At 59.2% G+C, this 20,511-nt stretch overlaps 3 protein-coding genes across 4 annotated transcripts in view; 2 read left to right on the top strand and 1 right to left on the bottom strand.

Annotated features, from left to right (window-relative positions):
* The first annotated feature begins 2,265 nt into the window (after positions 1-2,265).
* RAD9A (RAD9 checkpoint clamp component A) lies at positions 2,266-9,882 on the top strand. Its single transcript, XM_075928528.2, has 12 exons — positions 2,266-2,418; positions 4,727-4,930; positions 5,211-5,281; positions 5,558-5,692; positions 6,274-6,388; positions 6,756-6,855; positions 7,451-7,560; positions 8,319-8,425; positions 8,501-8,565; positions 8,829-8,951; positions 9,210-9,429; positions 9,601-9,882. The coding sequence occupies exons 2-12, from the start codon at positions 4,897-4,899 to the stop codon at positions 9,703-9,705; spliced, it is 1,185 nt and encodes a 394-aa protein (XP_075784643.2). The 5' UTR covers positions 2,266-2,418; positions 4,727-4,896; the 3' UTR covers positions 9,706-9,882.
* A 1,063-nt stretch (positions 9,883-10,945) lies between these two features.
* Positions 10,946-17,672, bottom strand: PPP1CA (protein phosphatase 1 catalytic subunit alpha). The gene is made up of 7 exons (XM_075928529.2): positions 17,461-17,672; positions 15,153-15,284; positions 14,705-14,935; positions 14,149-14,253; positions 12,339-12,562; positions 11,832-11,966; positions 10,946-11,383 (listed from the first exon to the last, which is right to left on the bottom strand). Exons 1-7 carry the CDS (start codon positions 17,513-17,515, stop codon positions 11,273-11,275), a joined length of 993 nt encoding a protein of 330 aa, XP_075784644.1. The 5' UTR covers positions 17,516-17,672; the 3' UTR covers positions 10,946-11,272.
* Positions 17,673-19,628: 1,956 nt separating this feature from the next.
* TBC1D10C (TBC1 domain family member 10C) overlaps positions 19,629-20,511 on the top strand; it is a 33,859-nt gene continuing 32,976 nt past the window's right edge. Inside the window, exon 1 of one of the 2 annotated variants that reach the window (XM_075928527.2) lies at positions 19,629-19,963. In XM_075928527.2, the coding sequence (XP_075784642.2) occupies positions 19,778-19,963 (186 nt within the window). In that variant the 5' untranslated portion in view covers positions 19,629-19,777. Of the gene's footprint in view, positions 19,970-20,511 lie in introns of both variants that reach the window. The other variant, XM_075928526.2, reaches the window with a different exon arrangement.

Raw genomic sequence — 20,511 nt, 5'->3', positions numbered from 1 at the left:
ACGGGGGATATTTAAATCCCCCACGGATTTGCCTATTCCAAAGTGCTACATTTGCATCCCTATTACGGAATAGGGGCCAATGTAGATACAGCCCAGGGCTCTCACTTCTACGGTTCATCTCCTCCACCATCCCCCATGTCCCACACACTTAAGCAACACACCCTAAACATATTAACCAGAGAGAGACATTTTAAAAAAGAAAGGAAATGAAACAAGGTGGGAGAGAAAGGAGGGTAAATGCTTCACAGACACATATTTATGACTCAATGGATTGTGGGACCTAATGCTACCATTTTCTTCTTGGAATAAGTAGGGATGTCAACTTGTAGTGGACTATACGATTAACTGATAAGCTTAGGCAAACCCCTAAGATAACAAGCTATACATCTCTCCCAGCCTGGACTCAGTTTCCCTCCCCTATAAAAGCACTCTCAGAGGTCTGCTCACACTAAAAGGTACTTTCACGTACAGCTGCTGCAAGGGGATATGAGGCTACCAGGGCCATATGCTCCCAATGCCTGGAGTCACAGAAGGGAGGGGACAGAGTTGCAGTTAGCAGCAAGAAGTACCTGTAGCATAAAAGCCCTTTTGTGCTGCACAGAATGCCCCTTGGAGAAACAGTCAGAACTCCCATTTCTCAGGGAAACAAAACTTCTGGTTTGCCCCATAGATTCAGCCCAGTGATGGGTCAGAGAACCAGCTGCTAATCTGGCTCACACATCATCAGCAGGATGGTTAGCTCTGCCCAAGGGCTCTTGGTTACACTTGGGCAAACTAATGAAGGCAAAGGGGTTAGGGTTGTGTGGGACTCACCCAGGGGCAGGACTCAAAGGTGAGGAAGGGGAAGGTCACAGGACAGATGGGGTGTGGTCTGCACATAGGTCAGGCTGTGGCCAGCCAAATCATTCTTGCTGGTGGTGCTACAAGGCTGGGAAGTCTTCAAGCATGTTCCTGGGACATACGAGGCTTTTGTGTCACTGAGATGAGTACAGGGCCCCACAAGGCGGGTTTGACAGCCACGCACCAGAACAGAGCTGCTCAACTAAACATAATTCACCTGTGCTGGGTTGGGGGAGGCTCCACGATTCTGCTCAGCTGGGGCACAGGGAGGGCGCTGCAGCCTGGCAGAGCATCCCGAGCTGGGAAGGTGCTAGGAAAGCCCTTGCAAAGGTTCCTCTTGGCCTGATGCTCCCTGGCCTCATCCTTATATCCGGACGGGGTGCCAGTGTCAGGGAATGGCTGAGCGCCGCCACAAAGAGGCAGACTGCGGTTGCTCTTGGCGATCACAGCCTCCAGCAAACTAGGGTAGCAAGTCTGGGGGCCTGGGGAGGGAATCTGAGTCCTGAGTCTCCAAGCGCAGGATGGGGGGGGGGGCCCAAGGGAACAGACTCAGGAAGCAGGGAGGGTACTCTGGTGGGGGGGGCAAGTGTGGTTTTGGGAAGACAGCCCAGGCCATGGGGTGTGTGGGGGTGACTCTGATATGGGGCAGGAAAGGAGCCTGGGCCTAGTGTGAGCTGTCTGTGGCCTTGGAAGGGGGTGTCTGGGGGAAGGGGGGGGCTGAGCTTGGGGGGGGGGGATACAGACTCTAGTGAAAGAGCTGTGAGGGCTGGCAGGGGCAGGACCTGGGCTGGGGGGGGGGGCAGGGGCAGGACCTGGGCTGGGGGAGGGGGCATGGGGCAGGGGCAGGGGCAGGACCTGGGCTGGGGGAGGGGGGACCATGGGGCAGGGGCAGGACCTGGGCTGGGGGGGGACCATGGGGCAGGGGCAGGACCTGGGCTGGGGGGGGGTCCCATGGGGCAGGGGCAGGGCCTAGGCGGGGCAGGGGGTCCCTGAGGGGATCCCAGGTGAGCAGGGCAAGACCTGCCCTGCGGGGGTGGCAGAGGCAGGCCTGGGCTGGGGGTGTCTGAGGGGAGACGAAGGCGCCTAGGCTGAGCTGAGGCTCTGGATGGACCCCGCTACGTTACCTCCTACATTCGAAGCCCCATTGGCTGGTAGTTCTGTCCCTCTATCGGCCCAGCCAATCAGCGGCGTGCGGCTCCTCCAATGGCAGCTGGGGACGGGTCCACCCGGCGCAGCGGCCTAGGTGACGCGGGGACAGCCACAAAGAGGCTCCACCCCGGGAGTTCCAATGCTCGCTAAACCGGCGCGGCGCGGCTCCTCCCCGGAGACTTTGTCACATGACGAGAAGAGCTGGCTTTCCCCCGCCACGTGACCCGAGAACCAATAGGATGCGCTAAAAGGCGACGCAAGGCCGGGCTCGGCCAATGGGAAGACGGCTGGAGGAGAGGAGGCGAGTGGCGGCCGGGCGTGGCAATTGTGGGTGAGAGAGGGGGGTGCTGGGCGAGACCATCAGGCACAAGTGCTGTCTCTGCAGGATCCCCCGCGTGCATCAGGGGCGAGGAGCGACCCCCGGGCCAGGTGTGAGGGGGCGGGGCCACGGTGGAAATGGGCGGGGCTGTAGTGGATGGGCGGGGCCACAGCAGGGACCTTGCATGGGGTGGGACGGGACGGGGTGCCGTGGGGCAATGTGTGGGGTGGGACGGGGTGCCGTGGGGCAATGTGTGGGGTGGGCCAGGACGGGGTGCCGGACACGTGGCAGGGGTGCAGCTTGTGGGAATAGGGCCTGACAGGTACCAGGGAGGCAGTGGGTGGTGGGGAGGACTCGGTGCTGCAGAGTGTGTTGATGCTCCCAGCAGCTGCACAACTCCATTGGCAGCAGCATCTTCCCTTGGATTTCTGTTTCCTATGCCGGAGAGCAGCTCTAAGGCTGGAGCGGCATCAATAAGCCCTTCCGAGCCCTTTGGATGGGAATGCACAGGGAGAGTAGCAGAAACTGGCTTTTAGGGCTGCAGGCACCGGACTAACAAAAAGAGCTATCGCCTGGGCATCCCAGCTGTGTCTGGCCTTGGTTCCCAGTGTGGTCAGTGATCCGTGTCCAGCTGAGGACTTAGGGGAGAGGTGGGCAAAACAGCACGAGATGTTCAGTCTCACTAACCCAAGCAATAGATTGATTGGCTCAGCACATCCTTCACATCCTGTTTAAACAGCCACATCACAGTGACTAATGCATCTTCCCACCCCAGGGTGGCTAGTGCCCTGGAAGAGGGCATGCCCAGCTCACTAAGGAGACACTGTGAAAATGACAAGCCATTGTAATCAGCACAGGACATAGAAATGGAACTGGGGAGAGAAGAGAGACTGGTTAAAAGAAAGGCTCTGGGCTGCAAGTTGCAAAATCAGAAGCACAGGGATCTAGGGGTCATAGTGGACCACAAGTTGAATATGAGTCAACAGTGTGATGCTGTTGCAAAAAAAGCAAATATGATTCTAGGTTGTATCAACAGGTGTGTTGTAAGCAAAACTCGTGAAGTCATTCTGCCGCTCTACTCTGCACTAGTTAGGCCTCAGCTGGAGTACTGTGTCCAGTTCTGGGCGCCACATTTCAAGAAAGATGTGGAGAAATTGGAAAGGGTACAGAGAAGAGCGACAAGAATGATTAAAGGTTTAGAGAACATGACCTATGAAGCCAGGCTTCATGAACTGGGCTTGTTTAGTTTGGAAAAAAGAAGATTAAGGGGGGACATGATAGCAGTTTTCAAATATCTAAAAGGGTGTCACAAGGAGGAAGGAGAAAATTTGTTCCTCTTGGTTTCTGAGGACAGGACAAGGAGTAATGGGCTTAAAGTGCAGCAGGGGAGGTTTAGATTGGACATTAGGAAAAAATTTCTAACTGTCAGGGTGGTCAAACATTGGAATAAATTGCCAAGAGAGGTGGTGGAATCTCCCTCTCTGGAGATATTTAAGAACAGGTTAGATAGACATCTGTCAGGGATGGTGTAGATGGAGCTTGGTCCTGCCTTGAGGGCGGGGGGCTGGACTCGATGACCTCTTGAGGTCCCTTCCAGTCCTATGATGCTATGATTAAGTGTAGCCAGGACATGTGGGAGGGATGATCTGGCAGCCAGAACCTGGGGCAGCTGGAGTGGCCAGAAGGATCTGGGAGCAGGGCAGGTGGCAAAGGAGACCACCTGGGTCTGTGATGGGATGAGGATGCAGGACAGGCCGGTGCTGGTTGAGACTCAGTGTGCATCTCCCACAGCAGGAACGAGCCCTATTCTATGCAGAGCTGAGGCAGTTGGATGTTGTGTTAGAAGCTGGGGCTCTTGATACCAGACAGGGATTGACAAACCCCAAGGTTGAGAATAGCCACAAAACTGTACAGGGAGTTGGAAGGGACAGTTGGCCTGAGGGCAAAGGAGTGAGCCCCAAGAAGGGAGAGGGGTAAGATTAAGAGCTGCAGCAAGGGGCTAAGAAGGTGCATCTACCTCTCTTGATTCCTCCTGGAGCTTCAGTCTGACAGGGGTTCCTGCTTGGCACTCCTGTGTGGCTGTTAAACAGCTGTCCTCCTTCCCCTCAGAGGTGGCTGCAGGTTGGTGCTGGGTATGGGGAAATGCTTTGGTAGCCTTCAGGGGAAAAGAGCTAGGAATGTACTGAGTTGATTATTTAGGGGTGGGGTGGGCCACTGGCCCACAAAAAAATCAGTGAGGGCCACACATACGTGAGAAGCAAAACAAAACCCAAAAAACCCACCTCACTGACCTGACTCCCAGCAGGTTTGGGGCTCAAACTGCAGCCCTGCAGGCTGGATCCAAGTAAGCCAGGGACCAAATCTAGCCTGCGGGTGGTAGGATCTTCATGACTGATTTAGGATGTGGTCTCTCTCCAGCATTTTCTACTTATTTGTCCCTGGAAGAGGTCCCTGTGCAGCACCAGAGGTACAGACTCTCTCCATCACAGGGCTGGATTATCTCAGGGTTCAGGGCGCTGTGATTGGAATGGGGGTTTGAAACCCGCCTGCAAGGGTGGGGGAGAGCCCATCTGCATCACTCTGTTGCCATGAGGTGCCTTGTTACCGGGGGCAATGTCAAAGGTGAGTGCCGGGCTACCAGCTGGGCATGGGGTGAGGAATGGGGCATGTGGCAGGTACCAGCTCCCATCTGGCCCCAAGGCGGGGGGGGGGGGGAGTGGCTGGCTCAGCAGGGTGGGGAACGGATCAGGGGCCTTTCCCTCTAGGAGGCACTGGCTGCAAATGGCTGTGTTTCCTGCCTCAGAGAGCTGGAGTTAAGGGGAGTGAGGACAAGATGGGGCTGGACCTGGGGATACTAGGTGGAGACAGGCCCTGGGTCACAGTCTCTCTCTTTCCCCCTCAGTCCTTGGGAAAGCTGTGCATTCTCTGTCCCGCATCGGAGACGAGCTCTACGTAGAGCCCACGGAGGATGGGGTAAGGGTGCAGCTCTAACCAGTGGGGGTGGGGGCACTGTTCTGATCCGAGGGGGAGGGGAGAACTGAAGGGAGAGAGCTTCCATCAGGGTTTGGGGGTTATTTATCGCAGGGCTCCTAGGGGAGTAAGTTGGGTCACCCTGGTTGGTGATGGAGCTGGCTCTTCCCTGAGGAGCTGCTGGGGATGAGGTGCTGGGTGGTGACAGGGCAGGCTCTCTCCTGGTAAGGGTCGGGGGGAGAGACTGTTTAATGAAGGGGTTGGCTCTCCCTTCCACAGCTCTCTCTGCGTGCTGTCAACTCCTCCCGCTCGGCCTACGCCTGCTTCCTGTTTGCCCCGCTCTTTTTCCAGCTCTACGAGGAGGGGAGCCCGGACCCCGATGGGGAGACCTTCCGCTGTAAGGTCCTCATGAAGGTGAGGCTGCTGTGTGGGGCATCCAGGACAGGTTTCATTGGGGTGCCCGGGGGCAAGGCACAGGAGTAACTGGGATGTGGGGAGTCCTGCAGAGGGCCCTGGCTCGATTGTCTGTGTGTGGGGCTGGGCTCAGTTGCTCAGGGAGAGCTTTCTCCTAGCAGTTTCTCCCTGGTCTCTGTGTCAATGATGTGGGACTCTCCTTGGGGTGCCCTGCAGGGATCAGGAGTGGTGACTCTCTTCACCCTTGGCAGTGAGTGTAGCTGGCACGAGGAGGGGGGAGCAGGTATCAGGGGCTTGTGACCACCCTGTTCCATGGAAAAGAATCCTGGTGGGAACTGGGACTTCTGGGTTCTTTCCTGGGTTACAGCAGGAGGGCTGGGAGGCAGGATTCCTAGGTTCTTTCCCTGACTCTGGGAGGGGAATCGGTGTCTTGTGGTTACAGCAGGGGAGCTGGGAGCCAGGGCTCCTGGATTCTGTCCCCGGCTATGCTGGGTGGAGCTGCTCCATGAGGCTGTTTCCCCAGCTGTGTGGCAGGCAGTGAGGGTAGTGACAGGGTTGGGGGTGTGTCTCTCTCCTCCCAGTCCTTCCTGGGTGTGTTCCGCTCATTGCCCTCGCTGGAGAAGACGGTCGAGAAGTGTCTGATATCCCTGAAGCCCCGGGCCAGCCGACTGGTCGTGCAGCTGCACTGCAAATATGGTGAGTGCCGCCCTGCGGGGGCAAGAAGGGGCATCTAGGAAGCCCCATTAGTGGAGGGGGTGGTGATTGGGGAGCCCTCCACTGGGAGGGATCATCTCAATAGTCAAGCAAGGGAGCCTGGATTGAGGCCTGGGGCCAGCGGACCTCTATCCACCTAGCTCCCAGTGCGAGGTACCAGGGAGCAGAAGGGACGCGTGCAGGTGGCTAGGGATGAGTGAAGCTTGGAGGGTGTGGAGGAGGGGCAGACCCCTGGCCTGGTTCGCTACTGAACACAAGGCCGGGCTGGGGAGGCGCATTGAGCAGGCTCCGGGTCTGCTGATGGCCATGATGGGGGATCCCTGAGACGTTGTCCCTGTGCCCTTGGCAGGCGTCACCAAGACCCACAACCTGTCGTTCCAAGAGTGCGAGTTGCTGCAGGCCGTTTTCGACAAGGAGCTGTGCGCCAACGCCCTGCACGCCCCTGCCCGGTGAGTGGGCTCTGCTGAGTCTGGCCAGAGCCTGCCGTAAGGACGAGGGGTTCTCGGACACCTTTCTCAGGCCCCCAGCATGGTAGGAGGACCCCATCACCCGCTGGGGAGCTGTCGGAGCAGGGGCTGCTCCTGGGGGGCAGGGGCATTAGCCATGTGGGACCAGAGCTCAGAGTATTCACCACAGAGCGGGGGACCCTTGGGGCTCTGGGCTTGAGCCAATAGGGAGGGTTCAGGGCTTTAGCTGTGTGGGACTGGAGCCTTCGGGTTCACAAGCATCAGGGCTTGGCCCTTGAGGTTTCAGCCCCACAACTCCAGCCCTGTGAGGGTGCAGGGGTTCTGGGCTTTGGCTGCAGGCCCCACTGACCCTGAAACCAGCTTGCAAACTCCTGGGTCAGAGCCACTGGAGAGGGGGATCTGGGGGTATGTGCTGTCTCCTTTGGCTGGTGACTTGGCAAGGATGGTGTGGGAGGATCGGGGGTGGGGTAGAGGCTGATACTCTGGGGTGCTAGGTGGGCACAGAGGGTAGGAGAAGGGGGCACTAGGCAGTTGTGCCTGTAGGGCAGGGTCACAGCTTGTTCACCTCTGGCGGCAGGGTGCTGGTGGATGCTGTGGTCCATTTCCCAGTGACGCTGGCCGAGGTGACGCTGGGGGTCAGCCCTGCCGGGAAGGTGAGCTTCCGCAACTACCTGGATGAGGAGACAGGTGAGCCATCGCCACCCTCCGTGGTTTACTGCTTGGATGGGCTCCATCCCCCAGACACAGGCCCAGCTCAGGACTGTACCCTGCACTCCCTAGAAGGGAAAAGCTTCGTGTCCCCCTGCTCAGGGGCAGGATTGGAGGTGGCACTCGCTAAAGGGGAAGGGCTCCACGTCACACAGCAGGAGTCCCAGGGTTTGGACTGGCTGGCATCTCTGGGGCAGGAAGCTTTGGCAGCAGATGGAACAGTGGCGAGTGGGTGGTGGGCCGTGTTCCCTCTCACCTTTGCTATCCATGTGCAGATGTCTTTTCTGACAAGCTGTGGAATAAATGTTATGGGCACTAAGCATGCGTGAACGTGCACCACCAGTAGAAACAAAAACCTAGCTGGGGGGGCTCTGGTAATCAGCTTGCTGGCTTGACCCAGTCCTGAGCAGCCACACAAGCACCCAGTTTACAGGGAACACTCCTAGGCTATGTCTACACTTGCGGCTTCTTGAGTGAGAAATAAGCAAATGAAGCTAAGCCTCATTTGCATACCTAATGAGCCGATTATTTTCAGGAATAACGGCATTGCGCAAGAGCCTCTTTTGCAAAAATGACGGCTCATTAGGGATGCAAATGAGGCACGGCGATAGTCCACGCTTAGCCTCATTTGCATATTTCTCGAGCAAGAAGCCGTGAGTGTGGACATAGCCCTAGGGGATGGCTTGGCAGTGTTGGGCGCCCAGGGAGCTGCTGCTGAGCCCCCCCTCTCTTCTCAGAGCCCAGCAGGACAATGGTGACAGAGTTGTGCCTCTCCGAGGACGAGTTCCAGGATGTCCGGATACAGCAGCAATCGCATGTCACCTTCTGCCTCAAGGAGTTCCGGGTGAGTGAGTAGGGTCCCCCTGCTGTAGCCCCAGAGGGTGGGGCCACCCCACTGAATCTGTCTGTCTGCCCACAGGGTCTCCTGAGTTTTGCTGAGTCCTCCAACCTGCCCCTCAACATCTACTTCGACTGCCCTGGCAGGTATGTCCAGGCCGGCCTTGCAGGGGAGGAGGGGGATGCTCCCTCTACCTCAGTGCCCTGGGCCGGCTCTCCCCAGCTGGAGTCACATTTTCATTGCCACTGTCATTTCCTGTCCATGTCTGTGATCCTCTTGATGGGTTGGGGGCCTCCCTTGTGCCCTCCCCACCCCCGTGCTGCAGATCTCTACACACACAGCCAGTGCTGTCCCTCTAGGGTCCTGATCCCTTCCCCATGTGTTTCATTCCACTCTGCTATCCCTGTAGGCCAGCCATCTTCACCCTGTCGGACCCCCTGCTGGAAGTGCACCTCGTCCTGGCCACCCTGTCAGACCCTAACAGCAGCTTAGAGGTCCCCTCCACAACCTTGCGGGCCCGACCAGCCAATGGGTAAGTAGGATCCTGAGGGTTTGACAGTGGCATGTAACCAGTTGTCATTAGGGTCCAGAGTGAACCACCCCAGTGAACTGTCTAGCTGGTGCCTCCCTCTTAGGGCTGCTATTGCAGACTCAAGCAACAGCTGCCGTGGGGCAGCCAAAGGGTAGGAGAGCTGGGCTATGGGGCTGATCACTGGAGGCAGGGGGAAGAGCCCATCTCCAGAGGCAAGGTTGGAGTCTGGCCCCAGCCCTGCTTCCCCTCTCCCCACAGCACTTTCCCCCCGGCTGTGCCTGATGATGACTTCAGTGGTGATGACATCGATTCCTACATGATTGCTATGGAGACCACGTGTGAGGAGGGGCCCGGGCCACCCTCCAGCCCCACCTTTCCCCAGAGACGCCCCCATCCAGGCGCTGCGCTGGAGTCAGAGAGCAGCTCCCTGGAAAGTGACCAGGAGGGGGCTGTGCCAGGGACCCCCCCACAGAAAAAGGTATGGGGGGGGGGCAGTGTGGGCAGAGCCACCTGGGCTGTTCTGGGGAGGGGAGCTGTGTGGACTTGCCCCTGGTGTACTGGAGCCAGGGGAAGGGGAACCACTGAGGGGGAGTATGGAGGAGGGGAAGCTGCAACGTTCTCCACTCACATCCTGCTGGATCTCTTACAGTTCCGCTCCTTGTTCTTTGGGTCGGTGCTGTCCCAGTCTCAGGCGGGCACCCACACTGGGCCCAGCCAGGATGTGCTGGCTGAGGACAGCGAAGGAGAGTCCTGAGAGGTCCCGTTCTGCCCTTGCCCCCTCCCCAAGAGAGCCCCCGGCAGCCTGGATGGAGAAGCAGGACCTGGCACCTCTGCTGGAGCGGAGCCGGAAGTCTGGGCTGGGGCTGCTGCTTCCAAGCCACTGAACAGACCATGCCCTGTAAATAAACCCTTTGTAATAAAACAGGCTGCTGCCTCCAGGGCTGTTGCTGAAGGAGCTCGGCCCCTGCACTCCACCCCCCACAAAAAAAACACTGGCACCAGCTTGGGGGGAGGGGGGAGAATAGCAGGCAGGCTCCTGTACCTGGAAGAGGCTGTGCCAAGAGGGGGAGGCAAGGTATTCCCCACGCCCACCCTGTGCCTCTGGTTATTGTAGCCAAGCTAAGTCTCCCTTCTTGTAAGGCGGGGTGGGGGGAGATCCCATACCATCTCCCTGAGCTTGTCCCGCAGAAAGAAGCCTGAATCAGAGCAAATTTCTGGCAGAGCCCAGGTGCCAGTCCCAAGGGGGCCAGTGCCAGAGCTGAGCTGAACCCCACAGTACCCCTCTTACTGCCCCACAAGCATAAGCTGACACAGGCCTGGTAACCCACCCCCCTTTCCTCTGCTTAGAAGCCACCAACTCTGCCAGTGCCATGGGCTCCTACAGTGGCCTATGGCAACTGCCCAGCCCCTGTCTGCTGGGGGCACACACTAGGCACAGCTGGGCTGGGTCCTACTCCTGGGCACATGGCTGATCCCAGCTGTGCTCTTTCCTGGCCACAATGGAGGCAGAAAGCGTGGTCCTGTGCTCCCACCCCCCACATGCACAAAAGCCCCTTAGAACAGAGCCCAGGGAAGAAAGGGAAGGGCTGCTCTGAACCCCCCTTCCCTGAGCAGCTAAGTTCAGCCGGAGATCCTCTGCCACAGTGCAACCCCCAATGCCTCCTCCACCCAGTCTGGACTCAGCTGCCTCTGCCCCCCTCAGCAGCCAAGGGGCCCCTCTCTCCTTTGCCCCACCAGGAAGATAATCAGAGCGCCAGCACAACTCTCCATGCAGTTAGTGACAGCACGGCTCTCCCCAGGAAGGCGAGATAGGAAGCCCCTGTGGGATTGGGGGCAGCAGGCAGGTGCTGAGGGGAGATGCCCTGGGGCATGGAGAATGGTAGGGGGCAGTTCCTGGAACGAGTAGAGCCTCAGCCCAGGGCTGGCTAGGGTCTATAACCTGTCAGGGAAGCCCTGGCCCAGGCTAGGAACAGAGGGAAGGGGAAGCAGCAGGGTTAAGAATTTCTGGTAAATATTTATTCAAAAAGATTCTCAGCAGCAGGGGGGAGGGGCAGGGGCTCAACTGGCAAAATAGACGTGATCCAAAAAAAAAAGAAAAGTGAAACCCCCTCCCCCCAAATCAAGAGCCATCCCCAGCCCCCCCTCCCTGGAGCAGGATTTTTGGTAGCAAACTCCAGGAGTTTAAAAATAACAATTCAGCTCTGCCCCAGGCAGGCAGGGTGGGCACTGGACAGCAGAGCCCCGGTGCAGAGAGCCAGGGCAGCCGGGGGGGTGGGCCCAGCCCCCCAGTCCGTGGGGCAGGGTGGGGGGGGAACAGCCGGTTACTTCTTGGCTTTGGCTGAGTTGCGCGGGGGCGTGACAGGGCGCCCGCCGGGGGTCAGGCCGCTGAACTGCCCGTACTTGCCCTTGTTCTTGTCAGCTGGTTTCAGGATCTGCAGGAGGAAAGGTGGGTTGGCTGTGGGGACGGGGGGTGGGCCCTGCCCACGGAGAGCTGGCACAGCTGCTGGTCCATGACGCGTGCCAGCCCCCACAGCCCACAGGATCTACTGCTCTTGAAATTAGCTGAAGAAGTGGCTGCCATGGAGACACCCACCTGCCACCCGGCATGCAGGTTCCTATGAGGCCCAGACCTTTCCCCAGCTGGGCTGTCCGCCCCCCCCCCCCCCCCCCGTGTCCTCTGCAGATTTCCTCCTCAAGTCGCCCTTATACCAACCAAGGCCTGACTCCCCTCCCACTTCCTGCCCACAGAGGGCTAGAGCTGCCCGACATCCTCTCTGGATCTGCCTGGCACAAAGCTCAGGCTTTAGGGCCAATGCTGCCCCCGTGGAACTGGTTTCACCTGCCCCGGCAGGGCAGGGCACTGCCCCCTCCCTGGCTCACCTGGAAGGAGCACATGAGTGTCTCATCCACGCTCATCATGGCACCCGCGTTGTCAAACTCGCCACAGTAATTGGGGGCGGAGAAAAGTGTCACCAGCTGGCGCTTGGCAAAGAACTCGTAACCATCTTCCACTACCTGGGGCAGGGAGACATGGCGTAATACCCAGCCCTGGAGCACCGCTCTACCCACCTCAGGCACAGGGACCTCTGCTCAGTGCCCCCAGCTCTGCCTGACGTCACAGTGAATGTCCCAAAAGTCACAGCCTGGCACCATAGGCCAACCCCTCTCCATCACCCATGCAGGAGGTAGGAGCAGGAAACAGACTCCTCCAAACAATACAAACCAGCCCACACCAGCAGGTTCCTGCACCCCAGCCAGGGGAAATCTTTCCAGTAGAGCACCCCATGCAGCTCTGCCAAGGCTTCTGCACCGTAACCCACAGGGCCTTGCTATCCCAACCCTTCTGATGCCCCTCAATCCCACCCCACAGCACCTTTGAGCCGGTACCTGGTGTGCCCTACAGATCAGGTCCAGGTCATGTTTGTGCAGGAACTTGGCGACCACCTCGGAGCCAAAGGTGAAGGAGACACCACGATCATTCTCGCCCCAGCCCTGGACATCCTTGTCAGGGTCAGACCACAGGAGGTCGCACAGCAGCCCCTGATCCGGCACGTCTGTGGGGCGCATGATCCTGCGGATCTGCTCCATTGACTGCAAGTCTGGAGACAGCCCTGAAGGGAGGGGAGATGGGTCTGTTAGACTCTGCCCCTCACTGGAGCCTGGCCCACTCTGGCAGCATAATAGGGTCCTTCATTTTCAGTTTTTATTTTTTCCCCCGGCAATTTATCAGTATTTAACCTTACAACCACAAAAAGAGGTGGGGAGGGGGAATCATTTTTCTGTGTAAATATCAGGATTTATTTTGGTAGGTGAAAACACAGTAAAGTGTCCAGTAGATTAAGGGTTTGAATTCTGTTCATCAGTGTGGTTTGCTACAGAACTAAAACAGAACAACACATAATGTCACCTCTGAGTTTCAGAAAACAATGTATAGGTTGCTGGTGCTGAACCACGGGAGGTCAGTATTGTCTAGCAGCATCGCCAACACGTCCACTGCTTACTGGGCTCGTGACAAGACATTTAGGGGTAAATCAGAGCAAAGCAACAGCACAGAACCAGGACCGGTGGCTGTAAACCAACTTTATGGGACCCTGGGAAACTTGGCCACGCCCATGGTAAGTGGACATCCAGCTGCCTAAATCATGCCAGACCACAGATGATGCTGGAGCAGAGTGTGCCATACTAGAAAGGTTCAACCTGTATCTTTAATCCCCTTCATTTGACTAAAAATGTTACTGATGTACACTTAGAACTATTAGCCTATAAATATTTACATTTAATAATTGGGCCACACCATTTGCAGCAGACAATTTCATCTTTCTCGCCTGTTTCTGTTTTTAATTTTTCAATACTTGTATTCTGAAATGTATTTAGAAAGATTATCATTTCCTCCCGTTAGTGAGTCAGAGCTTTAAACCATTACCTGCTAAAAAACTTGAAACATGTATGTGGTGGGCGTGAGATTCATCAGTACATTCAGATGCTCACGTACTTCAGAGCTTGCATGCATGCCCACTTGTTTATTGGGTGCATCTTTTAGGCTAATACAAGGCTGCTTGCATCAGGCAGCTTTGCATAACCACACAGACTCCTGTATTACTGCAATGCACTGTATTTTCCTAATAAATTATCTTTATATATTTAAAGGATACAAAAATGAGGTGAAAATTAGAAAAAAAATGGAATACTTTTTGTAAAATCCAGGGATTTTTTTAATCAAAACCTGTTTCAACTGAATATGAAGGGATTTACATAATATCCACGCCCAGTCACAGCCCCATAGCAACTGCCCTCCTCCACATATCTGCATTGCAGCACCCCACCCCAGATATGCCCCATACTCCGCTCCAGATGGGGTCCTGCAGCAGGCAGGAAGCTGCTCCCTCTGCCTGACCCTCCGGTTAACCTGTTACCAGATAAGCATGCCGATCAGGCTAATGCTTACTGCATAACTGGTTAACCTTTTACATCCCTACCCAGCATCCTCTAGCCCTGCCTAGCACCCACCCCACCCACGCAGCAATGCCCTGCCCAGCCCAAAGCCCCTGGTGCCTAGCTCCCCCTGCCATCCCTAGCAGCACCCTCTGCTGGGCCAAGCCCCTTTGGAGTTCCTGCAGCACCCCGCTGTGCCGTCTCCCTCCCTACTGGGGACAAGGAGGCACCACCCCGCCCCCTGCCTCGCAGCCCTTTCACCCACCTCCATGGCAGCAGAAGATTTTCTCATCCACAATGGCAGCAATGGGCAGGCAGTTGAAGCAGTCGGTGAACGTCTTCCACAGCTTGATGTTGTAGCGCCTCTTGCCTGTGAGACAACAGGGCGGATGGGGGCCCAGTCACTGAGGCAGACATGGGAGGGGGCCGGACCCACCAATCCTTCCAAGGCTGGGCCCTGGTCTGCGGGGCAAGACCCAGGTCATACAGGGAGCAAAGTGAACCATGCAGGGATGGTGCACAGGGCTTTCTTCTACAGGGGATGTCAGTCTAACCCCAGGGTTAGCTAGACAGCACCTGGGAGGTTGGGCAGAGGCTGCCCTCTGCCATGGATGCTGGCGCACTTGTGGTTGGAGGTGTGGGGGGCATGGTGGTCAGGGCAGAGGAGGCACAAGAGTACAGACGTGGGACTGTAAGGGAATGCACGGGGGCAGGAGAAATGGGTGCACCCTCATGGTACATGCCGTATAGTCGATGCTGGCGCACTCCTGGTGGCGTGTGGGGAGCAGGGTGGTGGGGACTCGGGCAGGGGCCACACTCACACTCATCGTAGAAGCCGTAGATACGGTTGATGCTGGCGCACTCGTGGTTGCCACGCAGCAGGAAGAAGTTCTCAGGGTACTTGATCTTGTAGGCCAACAGGAGGCAGATGGTCTCCAATGACTGCTTGCCCCGGTCCACATAGTCGCCCAGAAAGAGGTAGTTGCTCTCAGGCGGAAAGCCCCCATATTCAAAGAGCCGCAGCAGGTCATAGTACTGCCCGTGGATGTCACCTGGGGAGGGCAGGAAGTGAGATAAGGATCACCCTCCAAATCCCCCCCCCCGCGAAGAGTCACCTCTGGAAAGGGCCAGCAAGGGGGCCACAGTTCCACCCCTGACCTCCCACCCAGCCCGGTCTGAGCCAGGGACTCCACCCACAGCAAACAAGGGGTGCAGGGAATCCCCACATCATCTCTCCCACGGCAGCTCCCGCCCCCCAGCCTCACTCACCACAGATCTTGAGCGGCGCTTCCAGCTCCAGCAGGATGGGCTGGCTCAGGAAGATCTCCCGCGACTTGAGGCAGAGGCCCCGGATCTCGTTCTCCGTCAGCTGCACATTTTTGCCAGGCCGCGAGCCTTGCACTGCAACATAGAACAGTGGGTGTCTGCTGGGTCGAGGTCCTAGCTCCTGCACTGCTCAGAGACACTCCCACAGATCCCAGGGCCACTCCACAGATGCTGGAATGATCCAGGGGGCCACAGGGCTGAACCCGGAGGTTCTTCTGGACAGGCCCGTGTACCACATCCCAGCCAAAGGCCAAGGGTTTGCCCTGCCCCTTCCACTTGAAGGCCAGGTTAACAGGTGACTCAAGACCAACAAAGGGGGAAGGAAGAAGGCACCACAAGAGTCCTGGCCTAGCCTGGGTCCTCACTGATCTGTGCAGACAGCTCAAGGAGCCGCAGTTAGGCTGGGATCACACAGGCCCTTGGCCAGAACCCAGATGGGCTCTTCAAACACTAGGACAGCTGGGAGGCCCTGAGCCCCTCTCCCTCGTCCTGCTGAGCCAGCCAGTGCCCCCCACCATGGAGTAGGATCGGAGCTGGTGCATGCTAGAGGGAAGCCTATTCCCTACTCCCTAGCTCTGGAATGGCCAACCTGTGGCTCTTCTGAAGTTAATATGTGACTCCTTGCTCAGGGCACTGACTCCGGGGCTGCAGCTCCAGCTGCCAACCTTCCAGTGCTCAACTCGGCTCCACCTCCTCCTCCAAGTGTATCGCACCCTCCCTCCTTCCCTCCCCCACAGAGCCTCCTAAGTGCCATGAAACAGCTGATTGCAGTGGGCAGGAGGTACGGGAAAGGAAAAGGAGGCGCTGACAGGTGGGGCATCTGGTGGGGAAAAGATACTGGAGACGGGAAAGGAGGCACCTGATGGGGACTGCTGACAAATTACTGTAGCTCTTGGGCAATGTACATAGGTAAACTGTGGCTCCTTCTCAGGCAGGCCACACTTGCCCTACTGGTCACACTGGAGTGCTTTCCGCCACCGCACACTGCAGAATACACAAGCTTCGAGAGGCAGGTGGCCCAGCAACTGATGCTGGACTGGCATGCTGGGTTCTTTCCCCACCTCTGAATTGCTCTAATCTTAGGCTGCTTCCGTCCCCCATGCCTCGGTTTCCTTACGTGCCTCGGTTTCCTTATATGACACAGGGAACCGATGCCTCTGCTTTGCAATATGTGATGGACAAGAATGGGAGAGCACATAATCTGCCATTCAGCACCTGCTTCAGCCCAGGGTCTAGCCCCAGTGGTCTGCTGCCAATCTGGCCAACGTAGCTGGGGTCGTCTCCCCCAACACCCCTAGTGTTAAAAGGATCAGGGAAGTAACAGCTAATCTCCCCCACACATTTTGTTGGCAGCACTGGAACAAAGAAGTTAGCACTAGGAAGACTGGTTAACACCTCCCCCCTCCCCGTTTCACATATACACAAGGGGGGGGGGGCTGGCCAGGAAAGCAGGGGTTACTCAAAATTCCCCGCACCTACTCTGGCCCCAGGACTGCTCAGGCCGGTCCCAGCCCTCCAGAACTCAGGCTCCTCCCCACACTCCCCCAGGGCTTTCAGGAAGAAGGGAACTGACGTCAGACACAGCAGGGCTCTGGGGGCGGGTGGGGTGAAGGGAGCTCGATTCCCCCCCGCTCCCCATAACTAATGTTGCTGGGGGCCGGCCTGGGGGATAGTCCCCATTCTTTGCGTGGAATTAAGTGGCGGGGAGGGTGAAAGGCCAGGAACACCCCACTCCCTGCCCCCCTCTTCCTCCACGAACAGCCACACTCTTCCCCCCATCTGAGATCAAGCCCCCACCGCGCCTCCAGGAATAGGAGTCTCTAGCTCCTCCATGGGGCCTATGGGCAGCGCGCCCCACACGGGGCTGCAGCGAAACGGACCCGTCAGGGGCCCGGGGCAGCGTGGAAGAGACCACTGGAGCTCCGCGACCCCCACGCCGCCTTCCCGCGTAGGGGCCAGCCCCGGCCCTCCTTGCACCCACCCACTCCGGGCCACTCTCTGCGCCCAGCCCCGCGTGGGGCCGCCCCCCGGCCCAGGATCGCCCAGCCGGCAGGAAGAGCCGAGCGAAAACAAAGGAGCGAACGCGGAACTTCCCGGAGCGCCCGGCCCGGGTCTTTGCAGCCCCAGCCCCCGGGGCTCCCCGCAGCCCTTCCCGGCCGGCGGCCCAGCCTATGCACGGGGGGGGGGGCAGGATGCAACCGGGCAACCCCCCCCCCACGCCCGCAGCCCCCTGCTCGGGCCTCCCCCGCACCTTCCAGCAGCCGCCCAATGATGGAGTCCAAGTTGAGTTTCTCGCCCTCCGACATGGCGGCTTTGCGGAGGGGCAGGCCCGGACGCCTGGCTTCCTGCTGCTGCACTCGCCCCCCACCCGCCTGGCTGCGCTAGGTCCGGGCCGACTGGAGGCTGCTGGGGCCGAGAACCTGCCGGCTCTGCCGCTTTCAGCCAGGAGGCGGGTCGGGAGCGCGCGGCCTGCCGCCCCACCTAGAGGAGCGGAGGGATCATTGGCAGCCACCCGCCCAGAGCCCCGGGGGAGGGGCGCCGTTCCGCAGCCCGTCCCCTGCCAGCAGGGGGCGCTGGCTGCCGGGCGCTCCCAGCGACACCAGCCGGACCTCGGCCAGCACAGGGAGTTATGGGGAGCGGGGTGGGAGCGCAGGCTGCAGGTGGAGCACGGAGCTAGTCTAGACCCGGCCTCTGCCGGCAGGGGGCGCTGTGGGGGTGGGGCACTAGCTGTAAGCAGCTCCCATCTACACTAGCCCGGCCTCTGCCAGCAGGGGGTGCTGGGGGGTGCGGGCACTATCTGTAAGGAGCTCCCAGCTACACTAGCCCGGCTTCTGCCAGCAGGGGGTGCTGGGGGGTGGGGGCACTAGCTGTAAGGAGATCCCAGCTACACTAGCCCGGCCTCTGCCAGCAGGGGGTGCTGGGGGGTGCGGGCACTAGCTGTAAGGAGATCCCAGCTACACTAGCCCGGCTTCTGCCAGCAGGGGGTGCTGGGGGGTGGGGGCACTAGCTGTAAGCAGCTCCCAGCTACACTAGCCCGGCCTCTGCCAGCAGGGGGGCGCTATGGGGTGGGGGTACTAGCTGTAAGGAGATCCCAGCTACACTAGCCCGGCTTCTGCCAGCAGGGGGTTCTGGGGGGTGGGGGCACTATCTGTAAGGAGCTCCCAGCTACACTAGCCCGGCCTCTGCCAGCAGGGGGTGCTGGGGGGTGGGGGCACTATCTGTAAGGAGCTCCCAGCTACACTAGCCCGGCCTCTGCCAGCAGGGGGTGCTGGGGGGTGGGGGCACTATCTGTAAGGAGCTCCCAGCTACACTAGCCCGGCCTCTGCCAGCAGGGGGTGCTGTGGGGTGGGGGCACTAGCTGTAAGGAGCTCCCAGCTACATTAGCCCGGCCTCTGCCAGCAGGGGGTGCTGGGGGGTGGGGGCACTAGCTGTAAGGAGATCCCAGCTACACTAGCCCGGCCTCTGCCAGCAGCGGGTGCTGGGGGGTGGGGGCACTAGCTGTAAGGAGATCCCAGCTACACTAGCCCGGCCTTTGCCAGCAGGGGGCGCTGTGGAGGTGGGGGCACTAGCTGTAAGGAGATCCCAGCTACACTAGCCCGGCCTCTGCCAGCAGGGGGCGCTGTGGAGGTGGGGCACTAGCTGTAAGGAGATCCCAGCTACACTAGCCCGGCCTCTGCCAGCAGGGGGCGCTGTGGAGGTGGGGGCACTAGCTGTAAGGAGATCCCAGCTACACTAGCCCGGCCTCTGCCAGCAGGGGGCGCTGTGGAGGTGGGGCACTAGCTGTAAGGAGATCCCAGCTACACTAGCCCGGCCTCTGCCAGCAGGGGGCGCTGTGGGGGTGCGGGCACTAGCTGTAAGGTGCTCCCAGCTACACTAGCCCGGCCTCTGCCAGCAGGGGGCACTGTGGGGAGGGATGCTCACTCTGAGAGCAGGGGGCGCTGTGGGGAGCAGAGTGGAGGCACTGGCTGGGGGCGAGAGGGAGTGCCTGGCTACTCCAGTCCCAGCCTCTGCCAGCAGGGGGCACTGTGGGGAGGGATGCTCACTCTGAGAGCAGGGGGCGCTGTGGGGAGCAGAGTGGAGGCACTGGCTGGGGGCGAGAGGGAGTGCCTGGCTACTCCAGTCCCAGCCTCTGCCAGCAGGGGGCACTGTGGGGAGGGATGCTCACTCTGAGAGCAGGGGGCGCTGTGGGGAGCAGAGTGGAGGCACTGGCTGGGGGCGAGAGGGAGTGCCTGGCTACTCCAGTCCCAGCCTCTGCCAGCAGGGGGCACTGTGGGGAGGGATGCTCACTCTGAGAGCAGGGGGCGCTGTGGGGAGCAGAGTGGAGGCACTGGCTAGGAGCGAGGGGGAGTGCCTGGCTACTCCAGTCCCAGCCTCTGCCAGCAGGGGGCACTGTGGGGAGGGATGCTCACTCTGAGAGCAGGGGGCGCTGTGGGGAGCAGAGTGGAGGCACTGGCTAGGAGCGAGGGGGAGTGCCTGGCTACTCCAGTCCCAGCCTCTGCCAGCAGGGGTTGCTACAGGAAACAGGGTGGCAGCACTGCCCCACATACACTTCCCCCTCCCCCACCTGCATGCTGCTTGCTGCCTCAGCCCTGTCAGGTGCAAAAGGAAATGACAGTGCGGAGGAAATAAGCTTGCAGCACCCACGGGGAGTGCACCAGACTGAGGTGCTGCCACGGGACAGATGCAGGGCCACACCGCCTGGGCACTGCTCCGTTGGGAATGGCCCAGGGCATGAGCTAAGGGGACTGGACACAGTGGAGGTGAGTGGGAACGGGGGAGCAGCTCAGTGGGAGGGCTCCTGGAGGGGCAATAGGAGGCGATAGGAACCTCCCTGAGCTGTACTGGGGCCAGGCTTGGAGGCAGGAGAGAAAAGAGAAAGGGGGGGGGGGGGCAGGGTTCTGTGTGAGTGTGGGAGAGGGATGTTACACGTGTTCCCTTTCCAGTACACATAGGGCTAGAGGGGTTGGGCCTCAGGAACCAGGGGATGGGAATGCAGGGGCTCTGGGCTGGAACCAAGGATGGAAGGGTCGGGGTTCAGAGCCCTGGGATGGGCAGATGCTGGGGGGGAGGGGTCCTGGGCTAGGTAGACCCTGGGGAAGATGGGAGCACAGGGCCCTCCACTGGAACTGAGGGGAGATGAGGGTGAGGGGCCCTGAGCTGAGCAGACCCTAGAGGGGAAGAGTCCTGGGTTGAGCAGATCCTGGAGGGGATGTGGGTACGTGGCAGATCCTGGGGGAGATGGAGGTGTGGGCCTGGGTAGGGCAGACCCTGGAGAGGATGTGGGTACGTGGCAGATCCTGGG

Source organism: Pelodiscus sinensis, chromosome 5 (genome assembly GCF_052426305.1).
Source record: "Pelodiscus sinensis isolate ZL-2025 chromosome 5, ASM5242630v1, whole genome shotgun sequence".
Classification (NCBI taxonomy): domain Eukaryota; kingdom Metazoa; phylum Chordata; order Testudines; family Trionychidae; genus Pelodiscus; species Pelodiscus sinensis.
The sequence above is the reverse complement of the archived record's forward strand: the minus strand, read 5'-3'. Positions and strand labels throughout refer to the sequence as shown.

Excerpts from the sequence above, each read along its gene's own strand:
- RAD9A (XM_075928528.2), top strand. The coding sequence starts at position 4,897 with ATGAGGTGCCTTGTTACCGGGGGCAATGTCAAAG. Across the intron at positions 5,282-5,557 it reads TAGAGCCCACGGAGGATGGG|CTCTCTCTGCGTGCTGTCAA; the intron begins GTAAGGGTGCAG and ends TCCCTTCCACAG. Across the intron at positions 9,430-9,600 it reads GGACCCCCCCACAGAAAAAG|TTCCGCTCCTTGTTCTTTGG; the intron begins GTATGGGGGGGG and ends GATCTCTTACAG.
- PPP1CA (XM_075928529.2), bottom strand. The coding sequence starts at position 17,515 with ATGTCGGAGGGCGAGAAACTCAACTTGGACTCCATCATTGGGCGGCTG. Across the intron at positions 15,285-17,460 it reads CATTGGGCGGCTGCTGGAAG|TGCAAGGCTCGCGGCCTGGC; the intron begins GTGCGGGGGAGG and ends TCTATGTTGCAG. Across the intron at positions 14,254-14,704 it reads CTACGGCTTCTACGATGAGT|GCAAGAGGCGCTACAACATC; the intron begins GTGAGTGTGGCC and ends GTTGTCTCACAG.